Source organism: Perca fluviatilis, chromosome 3 (assembly GCF_010015445.1).
Source record: "Perca fluviatilis chromosome 3, GENO_Pfluv_1.0, whole genome shotgun sequence".
In the NCBI taxonomy this organism is placed as follows: Eukaryota; Metazoa; Chordata; class Actinopteri; order Perciformes; family Percidae; genus Perca; species Perca fluviatilis.
In genome coordinates this window covers 35,975,885-35,991,807 of record NC_053114.1, presented here as the reverse complement: position 1 = coordinate 35,991,807, position 15,923 = coordinate 35,975,885, and the positions used below count along the sequence as shown (strand labels likewise).

Here is a 15,923-nt window from a genome sequence, read left to right as displayed (position 1 = left end):
TACACACCCCCAATTTTCCAGATTCCCTCCCAGCTCAACGTTGGTGCTCAACAGTGAATTGTGTTCAGTTGGCCCTTACAGCCAAATCAGGGAGTATACCCCTGTTTATTGATCTATTGTTTTTTTGTACCTGACAGTTAAAGTGACTATGAGTGGGGACAGAAAGTCTACTGCTATATCAGGAGGAGCAGTGGAAGCATGGAGTTGAGCCCTGCAGGGCTCGGAGCAGAGGGCTTGGACAGGGATTAGTGTGACTGCTGAGGAACACCTGTCTGTCACTGACGGATCCCCTCCTGCCAGGCCCCAGATGGATCTTAGGAGCGATGGGCCCCATCATAACTTCCTTCTTCCTTCTCCACATTAACACTAATGTTTTTTTTTTCTTTGTGTCTTAACCCTCTGCCCCCCTATTCCCTTACCCTGCATGTCTGGCATTCTGTAGGGGGCTGGGTGGTGCTGCAGCAGGAGGGTGCAGAAGAGGAATAAGAGGCTGGGACAGTTTAGTTGGATGGCCAGCTGTGTGCCAGCTGTGTGCCAGCGGAACACTGAGTGGCGTGGAGAAAGGCCTATTATCTCCCACATGCACACACTCTCTCTCTCGCCTTTCACACCCCAAACCTTGGCCCTGCGAAATCAGGCAGACAGATTCTGCTAAAACCATCACTCCTCCTTATACATGCATGTGGTCTCCTCCTGCATACACCCACTCACATCTACACACACTTATTGTAAGTGGTGTGCAGGGAGTTATTGTTCCCTCTCCTGTCTGTCTTTGCACACACACACACACACACACACACACACACACACACACACACACACACACACACACACACACACACACACACACACACACACACACACACACACACACACACACACACACACACACAGAAGGCCCAAGAGCTTCCATGCCATCCTCTATGTGTCACTGCTTCTGACACACAGAACTAAACAAGTCATTAGAGCATGGGTCGAATCATCCATACACATAGCCTTATCTGTCTGCTCTCAGTCAGCCAGCCTATTGCACAGCGGCTGGACGCCTCTCACTGCTGGTAGGATATGAGCAATTAGCAAGAAAGACCTTTTAGCTCTGCCAGCTGATTTGCGGCCAGTTTCTGCATATGCCTGTAATTCACTTTGACATTTCATCTCCTCACTTGTCACAGTCTTTATTGTGTATTACCACAATATAAACAATAATGATGAAGTAATAATCAAATCGGAGGCAATATAATCATTTTGTTTTCCCATGCGCCAATGTCCACTGGTTGAACCTGTGGGAGACAACTGGTAAGTGAGCGTTCTTGTGCGGAGTCTCTGGAGAGCGAGTGGAGGCAGCCGGCGGGAGTCTTCCCAAGTCAGCCCAGGGGAAATGGCTGACAGTTACACTAGCCTCCGGCCAATTAACTGTCATTCTAGCTGTTGGTTTAACTTGCTGACCTTACCTCTCCTCTTCTGTTTGTCTTATCATTTCCGGCAAAGAGGACCTCATCTGTGTATGTAAAGTGGACAGGTGACCTATAGGGAAGGAGAGCAAAGGTCACAGTTCATCCACAGTATATTTATTTCGAGCGACAGCAAATATACCGAGGAGTCTTCTGGGAATATCGGGGCGTAGGAGGAAAGAAGTCCTGTGGGATTGAAAGAGAGCTATCTGTTATTACTTCCAATTACTCCCCAATCTCCCGCTCTATCTACCTGTAAAATGATATTAGACATGCCTGTTCTCATGGTCTTTTACAGATTAAGGCTGTACTTCTCAGTGATGAGGCCCATGGGAGCTCGGGGTCCACACTCCTTGCACTTAAAGTCATCTGCTAATAGAACATATTAACAGATCCGAGGAAGAAAAGTTTATTTCTTCAAGAATCACGTGGGTTTTGTCTTTAAGAGGATGCATGGGTGTTAGTGGGAAGAATCTGAACGTGGTTGCCCCTGGGTTGGCGTGGATTTGAGGTTGATGTGTGAATAGAGGTACAGTTCCAGTGAGTGCTGCTGTCTTAGCATGACAACAGGAGGGGGCGGGCTGTACTGGCCCTTCTGACACAGTGCCCACCCCTGTCTGTTTGTGAGAGCGCCACTTCATTGTGCCCAGTCGCCACTAAGGGACAAAACCTAGAGAGACGACACAGCTGGAGATGGCAGGGAGCATTCATGCTGAATACTTGGCTTGTTCAGGCACTTTTCTGCTCTGTGTCTCACAAGAATCCACTTCCTACTTCCCGTCCTGTCTCTGACAGTTTTACTTTATATTGTCTCGATTAAGTCTTTTCTGGATGTTGGAAATATTGCTACAGGATGCCATATAATTGGTAATTATTAACTCAAGATACTAAGAGCTATTCCTCCCTGACCACACATGAAAAAGGACTTGCTGTAATTGCGTGGTGTGTTTTAAAATGACCAAATATTGTTTGGTGTCTAGAGCATGTTGTCACAGTTCCTTTACACTGTATGTGAAGTCCTGTTATCTTGTAAAGGTGTGACTTGTGCTTGATTCTATAATATACAGTAAGCTCTTGCAGTCACATCAGGACATATTATTGCACATTTATTCTACTTGGCAATTTGGGTGACTCTGGTTCTAAAAACTGTCATCTTTAATTTGTCTCTGTGATGTCTTAAGGCAACTTGTCTTGACTTAGATAAGGGAGATTTCCCAGGAGTAGATGAGAGAGAGTTGGAACAGACCAGAATTTGGCTCAACAATCCTCCTTCAGCATGCATTTAGTTTCCTTATTATAGACAAGGCACCAATCTATCCTCATGCCACTACTGAATCACTCTGTCGCCCACCCTTTCATTCTCTAATAAACACTAACAAAACAGATGCATGCATGAATGCACACATGCACACACACACACACACACACACACACACACACACACATACACACACAACACACACACACACACACACACACACACACACACACACACACACACACACACACACACACTGGTGGTATAGCTCTCACCATCTCTCATTTGCATGGCAATGCCATTATCTGGCTGTGAGGTGTCACGCTGTAGTGGCTGACAATGTGCCTGACAACAAGTTTATCTAAGCACAAAGAAAAGTCGAGAAGAATAGAGTACATTCTCTGCCTCCGCTTTTCCTCTGGCTTTAGCATATATACTTTTAAACTCCCCATGGAAATACGAGGAAGGATGTCACCCATCCTCATCCTGCATGATAGACTGGCAAATCCATTATTTATACCCCTGGTAAAACCTATATACACTTTGTATATACATATTGACTGTTTTAGCACTGTGCCTTTCTTAGTCTGTGTTATGGTTCTCTCTCACGTTCCTCCACTTTCTGTTTTCTTTTTTTCTTAATATAAAATGTGTTTATTTTTATTACATTAGCTGTAAGTTACTGCAACCAAATGTGCTACTGCGGTCTTGGCCAGGTCTTCTTTGGAAACAGGATCTGAGCTCTCAGTGGGACTAACTTGGTTAACTCAAAATAAAAATACAAAGGTTGAGCTGCTTGTCAGTATTCATTATTAGTGGTGGATATTGGATTCAATGCAGACACATTACTGCAGACTTTCAGGCATGGAAGATTGTAGAGACTATTGGCTGAACTGAAGAGAATCAATAGCAGGGTTTACAACTTAGACACTGGTAGGCATCATCATTACACAGCGAAGCCCTCTCACCTGCTGTTATCGACCTCCCTCTCCGGTTTACAGCAGCAGTGAGCAACACTTGGCTTGTCTGGTGATGTCATATATGGTTGTGTGTGCGAGTCTGGTTTGTAGCAGCAAAGCAAACACAACCTGTCTGGGTCATGCAGTAATGCGCCGGGACGTGAATAGCCCTATCTGTGTTATCCGTGTTTGAATAAATCACTTGTGGTGGCGTATTGCAAAATACAGCATGATGATAAGTTGAAGCTGTTGTGTCAGTGCTAGTAAAGTCTGTGTTGTTCCTGTGTTGTGCTGATAAGCAGGCTCAGCTCTGTGTGGCTAAACAATTTCCTGTACATGGTTTACCCCCTACCCAACACCACGCCAGCTCTCAAGAACAATGATTAGCCACTAGCCAGCGAGCTGTTTGGATGCACACATACCTACCTCACGGAAGCTTTGACTTAGGTACCCAAACACACAGGAATATTTATCTGTTGTATATGTTTGTATATTTGACATACATTTAGTTTTAAATGTCTCATCCACTACAATGTAAAATTAGTACAAAACAGAGTAATGCTCATTTACTAAATCAATAACTGGACAAGCGTAAGAAGGTCCAGGGTCCTAGGAGCCCTAGAATTTAGAATGATGATGTGAGATGCGCTGAGGAAAAAAATTACAACAAGTCCTCCAGCACATATGACCAAACAGGAGTGTTCTCCCTAAATCAGCGGCCCTACCGGTGGAAAACATGGTTAACATTGTGAAACGGTAACAGTTTGCTTAGTTTTAGGCGACAAAACTTCTTGATAGTTTTAAGAAAAGGTTGTGGTTTGGGTTAAAATAAGTAGCCCACATTGAATTTATTATATTACTTAACTTACGGACCTAAGTACATGAAGTAATTATGTAGGTGACGAGTCCACACAGCATTCCGGGATGGGAGGAAAACATGATCTGGTTTATTGCCATTTCTTTAAACCGATCACAATCGTCTTGAGCAGAGCCTCTGCAAAATAGCCTCGGGAAGGAACTTGTTTTGGTGGAACGTGTACGTTCAAAGGTTGTTTTAGTCTTGCAACAGAAAACTCAGATTCCACATATTTAAAATGCCAACACAAAGAAAGCGGAAGGTAACGAACATCTGGCTGAAATTAAAGACATCTGGTGGAATTTACAGCGGCACCTGAACCATCTCGGTTATAGACTAATATGTCTGTGACATAAAATGTGACGTAACTATGTAACGTAACTTAACTTAACGATTTAAAATAAGTCAACATTGACTTTTGTTTTCACACAGTACATCAACAGCTTTCTCTTGGGTGAAAGTCTTGTGTTTGTTTGACCCATCCTCCCCGACTTTCTTGCTCTTCATATTACATTACTTGACTTCCTCCTTTGCTCCCTTCATAATTACTATGACCACAAGAGGTTGCTGCCACTATAAACGTAAATATGAGTCGTAATTGGCCCTTGTACAAATGACCTTTCAGGTCATTTTTTGGGGGGGAGGACAGTCTCGAAAAATTAAAGAAACTAGATAAGAAGGGCTTTCTTTTTTTCATTCCCTTTGAACATGAAAAAATATCTACCTACCCAAGTAAAGGTACACATGCTTTTAGAAGCATCTTGTCACATGCACTGCTTTTCCACAATACAGGCATCAGGTGCAGAGTTATACTCATCACTTAGTTTCTGATCTAAGGCCTATTAAAAATGTTTCATGGATACTGAGCAAATTTCATTTGGCTGTAAACTGTGTGTACGAATCCAAATCAATCCTCCTTCTTCCAAGAGAGACTTTTTAAAGAGTTTCATATTGGCAGTATGTAGGCACAAAAGTGAAAACAGTATATAAAAGGAACCTCAGCTGCGGTGTGTGGCACTGATAGGGAGGTGATGGATATAGCCAGTTGGAGGCTGAGAAAATGAACTTAAACTAAAGGGGATGTGGATCAAAGACAGGGACAGCGCCAGTGATCATCGTTAGACTTCCTGCGCACCCCCTACTCCCACAACGCCTTCCTTTACATTACCATTATTAAAAACGAGAGGACTCTCTTAATAAAGTCTATTAATCACACCGGGGGAGTCGGTTCATCGGTTCACCCTCTTGTGAGGGTCTCTAATCAATCAAGCTCACTGGTGATGTATTCATGGGAGATGTAAGAAAGGACTTGTTTGACAGTGTTCCAAGGAGGAAGAATTTATTAAGTTCCCTTCACCAGTCAGCCAATCCTGAGGAGTCATGAATACACCCCCACCCTACCCCACCCTTGTCCTCTCCGCCTGGTACTGTGAATAAAAGAGCCTTCACAATGTATGAAGACTGTACAAATATTGGAAACGTCCAAAATATGCCCTCTCATTAACAGTGATGAGTGAAAGCCGGAGTATTGGCATTTGTCAGATATGCTCGGAGTGTAAAGGCACTGTTGTACAAGGCCTCTGCTGTGTCGGGTGATGTAGAGACATCACTCTCATGCGATCCTCTCAAAAGCCGGAGAAAATGTGTCTTATTAGTTCACACGAGGTGGCGAAATTCTGTGCTACACCGCTGACTAATGTACAAAGCTGAGAAAGCGCAGGGCTGATGGTTTGCTGGGCCTCTGTTAGTGACGTGTGAGTGGAGAGGGTGCGGAGAGGGGACATCAGGCTGGTAAAAGCGTGCAGCTGTTGGAAGAAGCTATGAGGCCAGGCGTTCTTTTATAAACCCACCCCTATGCTCATCTCCTTGGTAAATGCTTTACAGGCAGATTTACATTGTAAAGATGTGAAGGAATGCAGCTTTTCACCACAAAGATGTGAAAAATGTTCTCATAATATTTCTATAAAAAAAAAAGCTACTATATTTTTCTTTTACACTTATTTTAAAAGCACATTCACAAATGTCAACACAAACTACAATAGTGTGTGAGTAAGAGAGGAAAAGTTGGGAACATACACATAATGGGGCTGAACATGTTTTATATAGCAGGCTGCATAAAAAGCCCATATTGCCTTTGCTTTGTCCTGAGGAAGAACGGAAAGACAGCTATGCTTGGCTTCAAAGCTGCATTTCCATAATTGCCCTGTAACTCTGGCCTGTCTGAAGGATCTGAAGGGGGCTGAGAAAAGCACAATCTTTCAGCTGGGTGAACGGCAAAAGCCCCAACGCCTCTCCCTCTGGCCTGTCGGTCTGTCGCCCCCTTCCCTACTTGTTGCCTTTCGGATTCAGTGAAAGAATTCCTCTCTCTAACCTCCATCAACAAAAGGCATGAAATCAGTGCCCTCCCTCTCTCCCGCTTCGGCCCCAGAGAATGTCACTCCTTCTGGGCCTTTTGTCCTTTGCTCAGTCCAGGGAAACACAACAACCCCTCTCTCCCTTCTCCCTGGCTATTCTTTAACGTGTTGCCGCTGCACTTTCACTCACATTCTCAATAATGAATGTGCCATAAAACATGCAGGAGACACAGAAGTCGCATATCTTCAGCTGGGGTAAAATTGAGCTTTCCACCTTCTCTTCTTTCAGCTCTAGAGTGTGACTGCTGTAACAAGTTGCTGTGGAGTGCCGTGGCCCTGTAAGCCTGTGTATGAAGGTATGTGGTGTGTGGGACATGTGTTCCAGAGAGCAGATCTCTGCTCCTCCTGCGGTCAGCTAACACACAGGCCGAGTGCTCGCAAAAGGGCAGCCTCTCTCTTTGCCCGGGCAAGCGCTGGGTGGGGGCGGGGGGGGGGGCGCGGTCGACAGTGGCTCATAAAAGGATTAGTCCACCGCACAAAGACAGTGGGCCGCTTCTAAGCCTGACTAGGTCCACAAAGGAGGTGACATTTGTCTGTCTCGGTGGCAGGCGGGGGTGTGGCAGAACGGGCCAGCCTGGGGGTAGGAGGAGGAGGAGGTGGCACTGGTGGTGGGGCTACAATGACAGAAGGGGTGGATGAGGTGAAAACACAGGACTGACCCCCTTTATTTGCAGCGGCCTCCTCTTTCACAGGGCACCTCTGGCCCTCTCCAATGGGCTGCTCTAGTGTTTATTTACTCCATGGTTTCTCCCCATTCACTCATGAACCTCTGATGGCTCCATTGGCCAGACCCTTTCAGCTGCCTGATACTGCCGTCCACCTTCTCCCAGATCAATGAACACTTGGAGAGACAGATTAGATTTCCTTTTAATGATTCCATCTTTCTCAGATTTTTCCCCCTTTTAAATGGCTGTTTAACAGCACATTGCTTTTTCCTCCTACTGCATGTAACTGTATGTAGTCCTGCCTCAGAGTATGGAGGGCAAAAGGCAGCAGCAGTCAACAGCGCTCAGGACAACACAAGCAATGGGATTAGAAATGAAGTGCAATTAATTTGAACTATGTCAAAAGCTTTCCCACACTCTTCGTACTGCAGAAGCACCCATTAATTCGTGAATAATTGCATGACAGGTTGAGGATCTCTTGCCTTAAAATGTGAGATATCTGAACCTGAAGAATCCACAATGTCACATTTTGATTATTTTGTAGCTGTTTTTAAGCCTCCAGCAAGTACCCTCCTAATATTTTAAATTCCATCTTAACTTCTTCACTTCTCTTACCGTCTCATGTGGAGAAGATTACCCTGTGCTTTTTAGGCAGTTGAGTACAACAGTGCTACAGTGTGCCCAGCAGACTCTGAGCATTTAACGCAGCATGGACCTCAGAAATAAGAAGAGGAGTCAATGTTGATTATTGCTCATTAGCCAGGAGAACATCCACTTAATGTGCGAGGAAACGAGTGACACACCATGCCCCACTGGAAATGGTCCCTGTGTAGCTCAGAGCAAGATGTTAGCTAATGCATTCCATTTGCTCTTTGTAACCGGGAGCAGGTTGGACACGTATGGCGACATAAGCAGGCATGATTACTTTGTTTCTGCATAGGCATTTTAATCCCTAATTTCATGCACTGATCAGAGGAGAGGCCCTGAGCTCTAGACACGATCACTGGCCCTTCAGTAGCATTTCAATTGAATCCTCATGATCAAGAGGTGGCTTGTTTTGGGCCCCTCAGGAGCAAACGTCCTGTGAACAGTGAGGAAATAAACATCGTTATTTATAAGGTTCAGTGTGCTCACATGCAGCTGGCTGCCCTAACCGCCCACCTTTTATTTATAGAATTTTATTTTTTATTTTAGCTGACATAAATCTATGAAGGAACAGTGATTCATAATACGCGTCAAGTCATATCAAACTCATGTTTATAAATGTATAAAGGGTTTATACAGTTTTTTTTTTTAATGATTTTTCTTACCTTGTAACATTCCATATGAACACCTCATTCATTGTGAAAAAAATGATCAGTGTTAGTGTAATGCTGGTCATTCAAAGCTACTTCCTTTTAAAAAAAGGCAGTGGTGCAAGAATGTTCAAAAAAGAAGACAAAAAAAAACTATTACATCTATCAGCTGGTTGGTGTCACTTATGGATATGCATTGCGCAGTTAGTCGGGGCTCTCAAGGAGAGATAATTGATTAGACAGGAAGGCAACATGGTGAGAGGAGCTCCAAAAGACTCCGGAGTCTTTCCCTCGCCTGAGTTTGTTTAAAGCATATCATAAACCTAGAGAGGATACGGTTCGAGCGAATCAGCGCTTTTCCTCAGTCTTCGCTGCCCTGAATGGCAGACCTAACCAAATATTGTCCTCGTTGACCATCTGAGTCTAGTCGAGGAATGTGTGACAGGCGGGTGTCTCTGTCTCTGTTTGTGCGGTTTTACAAAAATGTAAATGCAATCATAAACTCAAGTCCTTTAAAATGTAAACTATGAAAATAAATACAAATCTGAAATGAATAAATAATTACAATACCAACGAAAACTGACGGTTTTCGTTTAGAGTATCTAGGGTAAATTAAGAAAGCAAAGTTTGTCTCCCAAAATACATTTTTGAACGTTGTAAACATGAATATATTTTTTTTCTGCTGATAAATAAGATGGATAAAACATAATAATTTGCATTACTAAGACTTTCATGTATCATCTGAGTCTTTTAAAGGCTGGATATGTTTTTATAATCTCGGCAAAATTTGAATAATAGGAATATTGACGGCATGTCTTTTTTTTTTTACTGTTTTTTTCTTTCTTCCCTTTTTACCTTTATTTTTCAACGTCTTTTATCTCATCATACCTGTTTTTTTTTAAAGGAAGTGAAACGACTGAACGCGCTTTTAAGGATAATTGAGAAGTCCTGTAATCCTCAAGCATGCAGCCATAAAAGATTGTTTAATACTTCGGCGAGTCTAAAATAAATAGTTAAATTTGATCTACGAAATATGTTGCCAGTTCTGCTACATTGTGCATTTTTGTAAATATTTGCATAATACTAAAGCCTAAATGGTTTGTTGCATGCAACTGAAAATGCCTCTTAGTTTTCTTTTTCTTTTTTTAAACATTAGGGCCAAAATTAACATTAAAAGTGATGATTGTTTTTTTTTTTTTACATGTCCTTTTCGACGCATTATAAACAAGTCTGCTGATTCTTTTTGACATATATGCACTACACCATAAAATCACAACACTAAAGCTTGGAAACACGTGAAAAAGGTATAATATTGTGACAGATTTATAAGAGCAAAATGTTACTATCGAATTTCACATCTCAACTGAGTGATAAATTAAGAATGGGCTAAAAAAAAAATGAGACTACATGAGCAAAATGTGTGTGTCAGCGCACAGGAACATGGCCGACTGCGAGTGACTGTAGAGGGAGCTCCAACACCAAGTTTACATAAACTTCCTCTGATAAGGGCTCACACATGCAAATGATCACATCACGGGCAAACAAAATAGATGATGTTATTATTAGTTCTACAGCGACCATATATTACAATTACACCAAGGAGCAGCGTTAGTTGAGGAAAATGCATGATATATGTGAAGAGCAAAAGCATTACAAATTGAGCATGATGCGATCTGGGAGTTGCACTGTAAAGCCCAAATCCATCTTTAGGATCAGCTGAAAGCGCTCTTACCAAATACCGACGACCATCTAACAGCCATTCATTTCCTAAAGTCTCTTTTATAGACCAAACAATTTCAGACGAAAATTAATGAAAGAATTATTCATTTAAATACGACCGCTACGCATTTATATAAGGATAATCCCACAACATTAATATTCAAATGTATGCCGCAATACTGGCTAATTAGCCCTAAATCCCTCCACTACAAAAGTGTGATAAATCCCTCTCGAATATTTACTTATCACTGCCCCGGAGAATGAAGTCTGTGCCTCAGGCTGTCCACTAACACACACACAAAAACCAAAGCAATGCAATTCAAGCTGCAATGCACAATAACAGCCACCATCAAAAAGCAGCTGTCGAAATACCTCGGCCAAAAACCAACCATTTTTTGTTTTTTTTAAAGTTGCAGCAGTTCATTTATTAGCCAAAATATAGACTTTCTTGTACAATTTGGGTCACAAGTATGTACATATTCTTAACTTTATATACAAAACATTTGAACATCAAATCCTCACAGAACTTACAAAAAGAAAACAAAAACTCACAGACTACAGGTTCATACATTATTACATTAGCAGTTTTACACAGGACATGCTTACAATGTAAGTATACAGAGATGTATTATTCTTATTTTACATTCCATATTCAAATTAAAAATAATAATAAAGAGGATGGGTGAGAGGTTATGGAGAAGAGAGAGAGCCGAAAAAACCTTCTGCTTCTAGTTGGTTCTGAGGCCTAAAACCCACAGGGGGACAGAAAAAAAATTTAGTGATCTGAAAAAAAAAAAAAAACAACTAATAATAGCCTCGGGAAGAAATAAAAAAAACAAAGTGATAAAAAAGTGACAATTGCCTTTCAAAAACGAGCCTGTGGTGAATTTGCATTGAGCTCATTTGCATGACCAAACAAGTAAGTGTAACATAGGCCTTGACGAAATAACACAAGCGCGCACACAAGGATAAATTAAAAAAAAAAAAAACGTCTTAGATTAAAAGCTAATTTGGGTGAATATGGCGTTTAAAAAAAAAACGTGATATGGCATAACAAAAATTATAATTCCCAAATGTCATTAATTGACAGCCTCGCTATCTTTGAACTGGGTGGAAAGCTGTTTTTAACAACTTTTTCTCTGCATCCAAGGCACTAGATCTCTCTGAAATTGTGGCAATGAAAATAAAAAAAATGCATTCATTGGACTGCCATTTATCAGAGCCCATCCTGGGTCTCAGTGACTTTACTGTTGAAAACGAGTTGGTTGATGAATTTATGTAAACCATTGAATACGAGCACATGGGCCTTAATATCATGTAACAACACCAAATAAAGGAAGGAAGGAAGGGGCACGGAAATCAAGAACAGTTTTCACCCAATTCAACTTTTGACTTTTTTTCTTAAATGCTTTCTCACGAGGTTTTCACAATCCTCTCGGACATTTTTTCAAAGCAGCTACACACACACACACACACACACACACACACACACACACACACACACACACACACACACACACACCTCACACACTCACACACAGTCATACTTCACGCACAGCTGTATTCTGTAAGCTATAACATTGTAACACTGTTCATCTGTGTGGCCTAAAGAGAGAAAAAAAAATCCATGAAGAGGCAAAGAAGGCAAAGGGAGGTCGAAAGTAATAGAAATGAATGACGGGCAATGACTAGTGTCTTTGTTTTATTGTAGTTATTTATACATGCGCGTCTCAGTGTCGGGGACATGTACCTGTGACTGAAGTCTCTGAACTATGACTCCTGTCCTCCGTTTGCCTGCTGCTGTAGAGGGCCAGGCCGGTGGCAGTGGCCTGGTTTGCCAGTCCCAGATAATGATTTGAGTTCAGTAAAGCCAGCTGATGCGCCGAGAAGGCTCGGTTCGTCCAGTTCTGGATTTTCCCAACGGGACAAGAAGAGATGAGTCTATGAGGGGCGATAAGGGTCTGGGCGGCCGGCCCTGCGGAGTTGCTGCCGTTCATTTGTGGCGATTTGCGCGGATTGTCAGGGGCCGTGGCTGTCTCTGCCAAAGACCAGATCTTTGGCTTTTGGGCTGGGGCAGGGCTGTTTTCTGAGGGGGGTGAGCTAACGGACACCGGGTTCAGTTTGAGCTGTTCACCGTTTGCTTGGGACGCTTTGGTGTCCAAAGAAGAGTGATGGTGGTGGTGGTGGTGGCTGTGGAAGTGCTCTCCTCCTCTCTCCACGTCTTTGCCCTCTTTCCCCACAGCCTTTAGAAACCTCTGGTCGGGCCCTTGTAAATCCTCATAGCCGTCAGAAATCTCAGAGTCACTCCTCCCGTCGAGTTTCAGATCTGAGTGCAGGTCGTCCTGGTCGTCCAAGTCGTCCTTGTTCTCAATATTTTCCGTGTCGATGTTCTCCAAGTCGATCTCCTCCTCGTCCTCCCTCTTGTCCCCCTCCTCTCCCTCGTGATCGCTGCCGTACACATTTCCCTCTTCGTCGGTGCGGTTCCGGGGGGCCCAGGTCATCTTGTTCTCCTTCTTTAGCCTCCTCCTGGCGTTGGCGAACCAGGTGGACACCTGGGTGAGGGTCATTTTGGTGATGATGGCCAGCATGATCTTCTCTCCCTTGGTTGGGTAGGGGTTCTTGCGGTGCTCGCTGAGCCAGGCCTTCAGGGTGCTGGTGCTCTCCCTGGTGGCGTTTTTGGGTCTGGACGGGTCACCGAACTGATATTGGCCATATGGGTAAAAAGCTGGGTGATGGTGGGCAAACCCTGGGTGCTGGACACCGGGACTGTCTTTCAGTTCATACTGAGCACCCTGAAAAGACAAAGAACCAAAGAGTCAGAGGGATTTATTAGGCTATATTAATATAAAATAGTAATGCCATATAGGAAACTTTGTCTGTAATCCTTCTTCATGATAAATATAACCATGCCTCACAGTATGACGTGGATTCACAGTAATAAAACAACCATTTAAGTTATTATTAAAGTGTAAACAAACAATACTGGTAATGTATTTGTCACAATCTCCAATCGTTATTTACGTACCACAAGCTTAGCAACTGGATGGAAAATTAAACTAGGCCTACTTTTAATTTATTTCAAACGAAAGAATTGCACGGACAAGACTTTACTTTAACGAACTTATTTCCCAACCTACATGTAAACCTCCTATACAGCAAGTTTCAGCATTTTGTTAACTTTCTTTGCTTTCAGTTTCAGGAAATAGTGTGCTGTTAATAAGCACATGAAGCACAGTTTGTTCACGTGTTACTTTTTAGCCACTTTTTAACTACATTTCACAAAAGCTTCAGCGACAAAGTAGCTATTAGCCTCCACCACGGCGCTCCAAAAGTTTACACTTAAAACGTGCCAGCAAACCTTTCCTAAAAACTTGTTTATTTCTTTTTATTTTCCAAACATACAAGTTATGGATGAGTTAAGAGAAAGCTGAGGGACTCACCAATTGATTGAAAATTGATATATCGTTTGAGTAGGGCAGAAACGCTCCATAGCCCTGCGCTGCCGCGGCGAAAGGAGATCCATACATAGTGGAGAGGACGTTGGAGAGTGCGCCGGACGGACTGAGCTCTGTCCCGGCCCGGGCATTGCTGGCGATCCCCTGGCGCTCCGGCGGGTATATCGGTCGGATGTACTGATATCCCAGCTGAGGGAAAGACATGGTGGTAGGAAAAGGGGGAAAAGTCTGCTGCAATCACACAAAGCAAGGGAATTGCCTCGATATCCACTTTTACAGTGTGAGCATGTGAGCAACAAAAGGTGCAAGCAAGGGAAGTCTATATTTCCTCGGGAACAGCCAGTGTAAACGATCCGGTTGCGCCCCTTATTTCTTCCTCTTCTTCTTCTTCTTCTTCTTCTTCTTTCCACCCTCACTTCCCTATTGATCTGGATGGACTAAGGTCAGGTCCTTACAGATTGCTTTAGATTATTGGGACTCCCTTGCTCAGATTGACATTTCTAGTCGTTTAGAAGCCCCTCCTATTTCTCAAATCTCACCCTTCTCATACACACCGCACACCAAACAGCCTCTCTCTCTTTCTTTCTCTCCACCTCCCTCCCTCCCTCCCTCCCTCCCTCTCTCTCTCTCTCTCTCTCTCTCTCTTTCTCTCTCTCTCTCTCTCTCTCTCTCTCTCTCTCTCTCTCTCTCTCTCTCTCTCTCTCTCTCTCTCTCTCTCCCTCCCTCTCTCTCTCTAGCTCTTCTTCTCCCGGATAAGTGCACTGACGTCGCCAGCTCTTATTTGAATGGGGTTTCAAATCTCATTTTATGGCTCGCCAATCTATTTAATTTGTTAATTGTTCGCGTCTGTCCTACCACATTTTTTTGTGTTAATTCACAATTTTGGCCATTTGCACAACAGTAAGCATTTTGGTGTCAGTGACTGATTAACTTTTTTTTTTTTGTCTGCAGTTTCCTTTAAATGGACGGATGCAGAAGAAACTTTGAAACTTGGAGACTCGCCTAAAGAGGACATCGGTTAAAAATTCCAATTGACAAGTGTTAAGTTTAAGAACACTCGAAGCCAGTGTTCCTCCCATTTTTGTTATTGGGAAAGAGTTTACACACATTTTTTGTTGTTTTAACTGACACAGTATTTCTAAATAAAAAATAAAATAAATCTAAATGGTCAGTGTCAAACGCAAGTGAATCACAAGGGGGGGGGGGAGCTGAACATGCTGAATAGGCTATAATTAATGTGTTTGTAACGACTGACGGTGGCCATGCCTTGTAATGACCCCGGATCACAGGCTACACACACCTTTTTTATTTATCGCTACATCACTGGGTGCAAGCTGTGTTTTCTTACAGCGGTTTTGAGGTGTTAGGAGCTCTTGGTGGCAGGCGAATCGGAGTCAATTCAGTTTTTAATTTGAGACATCAAACGGGTCGCATGTAGCCACTTGACATCAAAGAGAGAGCTGATGATAGGCGCATTACACTGTTAATGAAGACTAAGTGTAAAGTACCAACGATGATAAGTAATAAACATTTTAGTGTATTGGGCTGGGAAGATGTATATTCTGGGGAAAAAACACTAAACAAGTGTAAAAAAAAATTGACTTTATTTGAAAAAAAAGCAACATTATCATTATTATAAACAACAACCAAAATAACAACAATAATACAAATTATAACTGTACTAACCATAATATGAATTCTAATAACGGTAATACTGAGTATAGGCAAAATAAACATATCACTCGAAGAAAAGCTTAAATCAATAAATAATTGAATGATTTGAAATAAAGTCTCTTTCTTAATCCACTACAAAACCACGCGATCATCCGGACAGACTGCACTTTAAAATAC

The 15,923-nt window shown here is 42.7% G+C and overlaps 1 protein-coding gene across 2 annotated transcripts; it reads right to left on the bottom strand.

Moving 5' to 3' along the window:
* Nucleotides 1-1,267: 1,267 nt before the first annotated feature.
* On the bottom strand, nt 1,268-14,562 carry irx3a (iroquois homeobox 3a). 2 transcript variants are annotated; one of them, XM_039796103.1, is made up of 3 exons: nt 14,058-14,562; nt 12,368-13,409; nt 1,268-1,524 (listed from the first exon to the last, which is right to left on the bottom strand). In XM_039796103.1, exons 1-3 carry the CDS (start codon nt 14,274-14,276, stop codon nt 1,448-1,450), a joined length of 1,338 nt encoding a protein of 445 aa, XP_039652037.1. In that variant the 5' UTR covers nt 14,277-14,562; the 3' UTR covers nt 1,268-1,447. The 2 variants fall into 2 exon arrangements, with proteins under 2 accessions (XP_039652037.1, XP_039652038.1); XM_039796104.1 differs by lacking the exon at nt 1,268-1,524 and adding an exon at nt 10,994-11,362.
* Nucleotides 14,563-15,923: the final 1,361 nt, after the last annotated feature.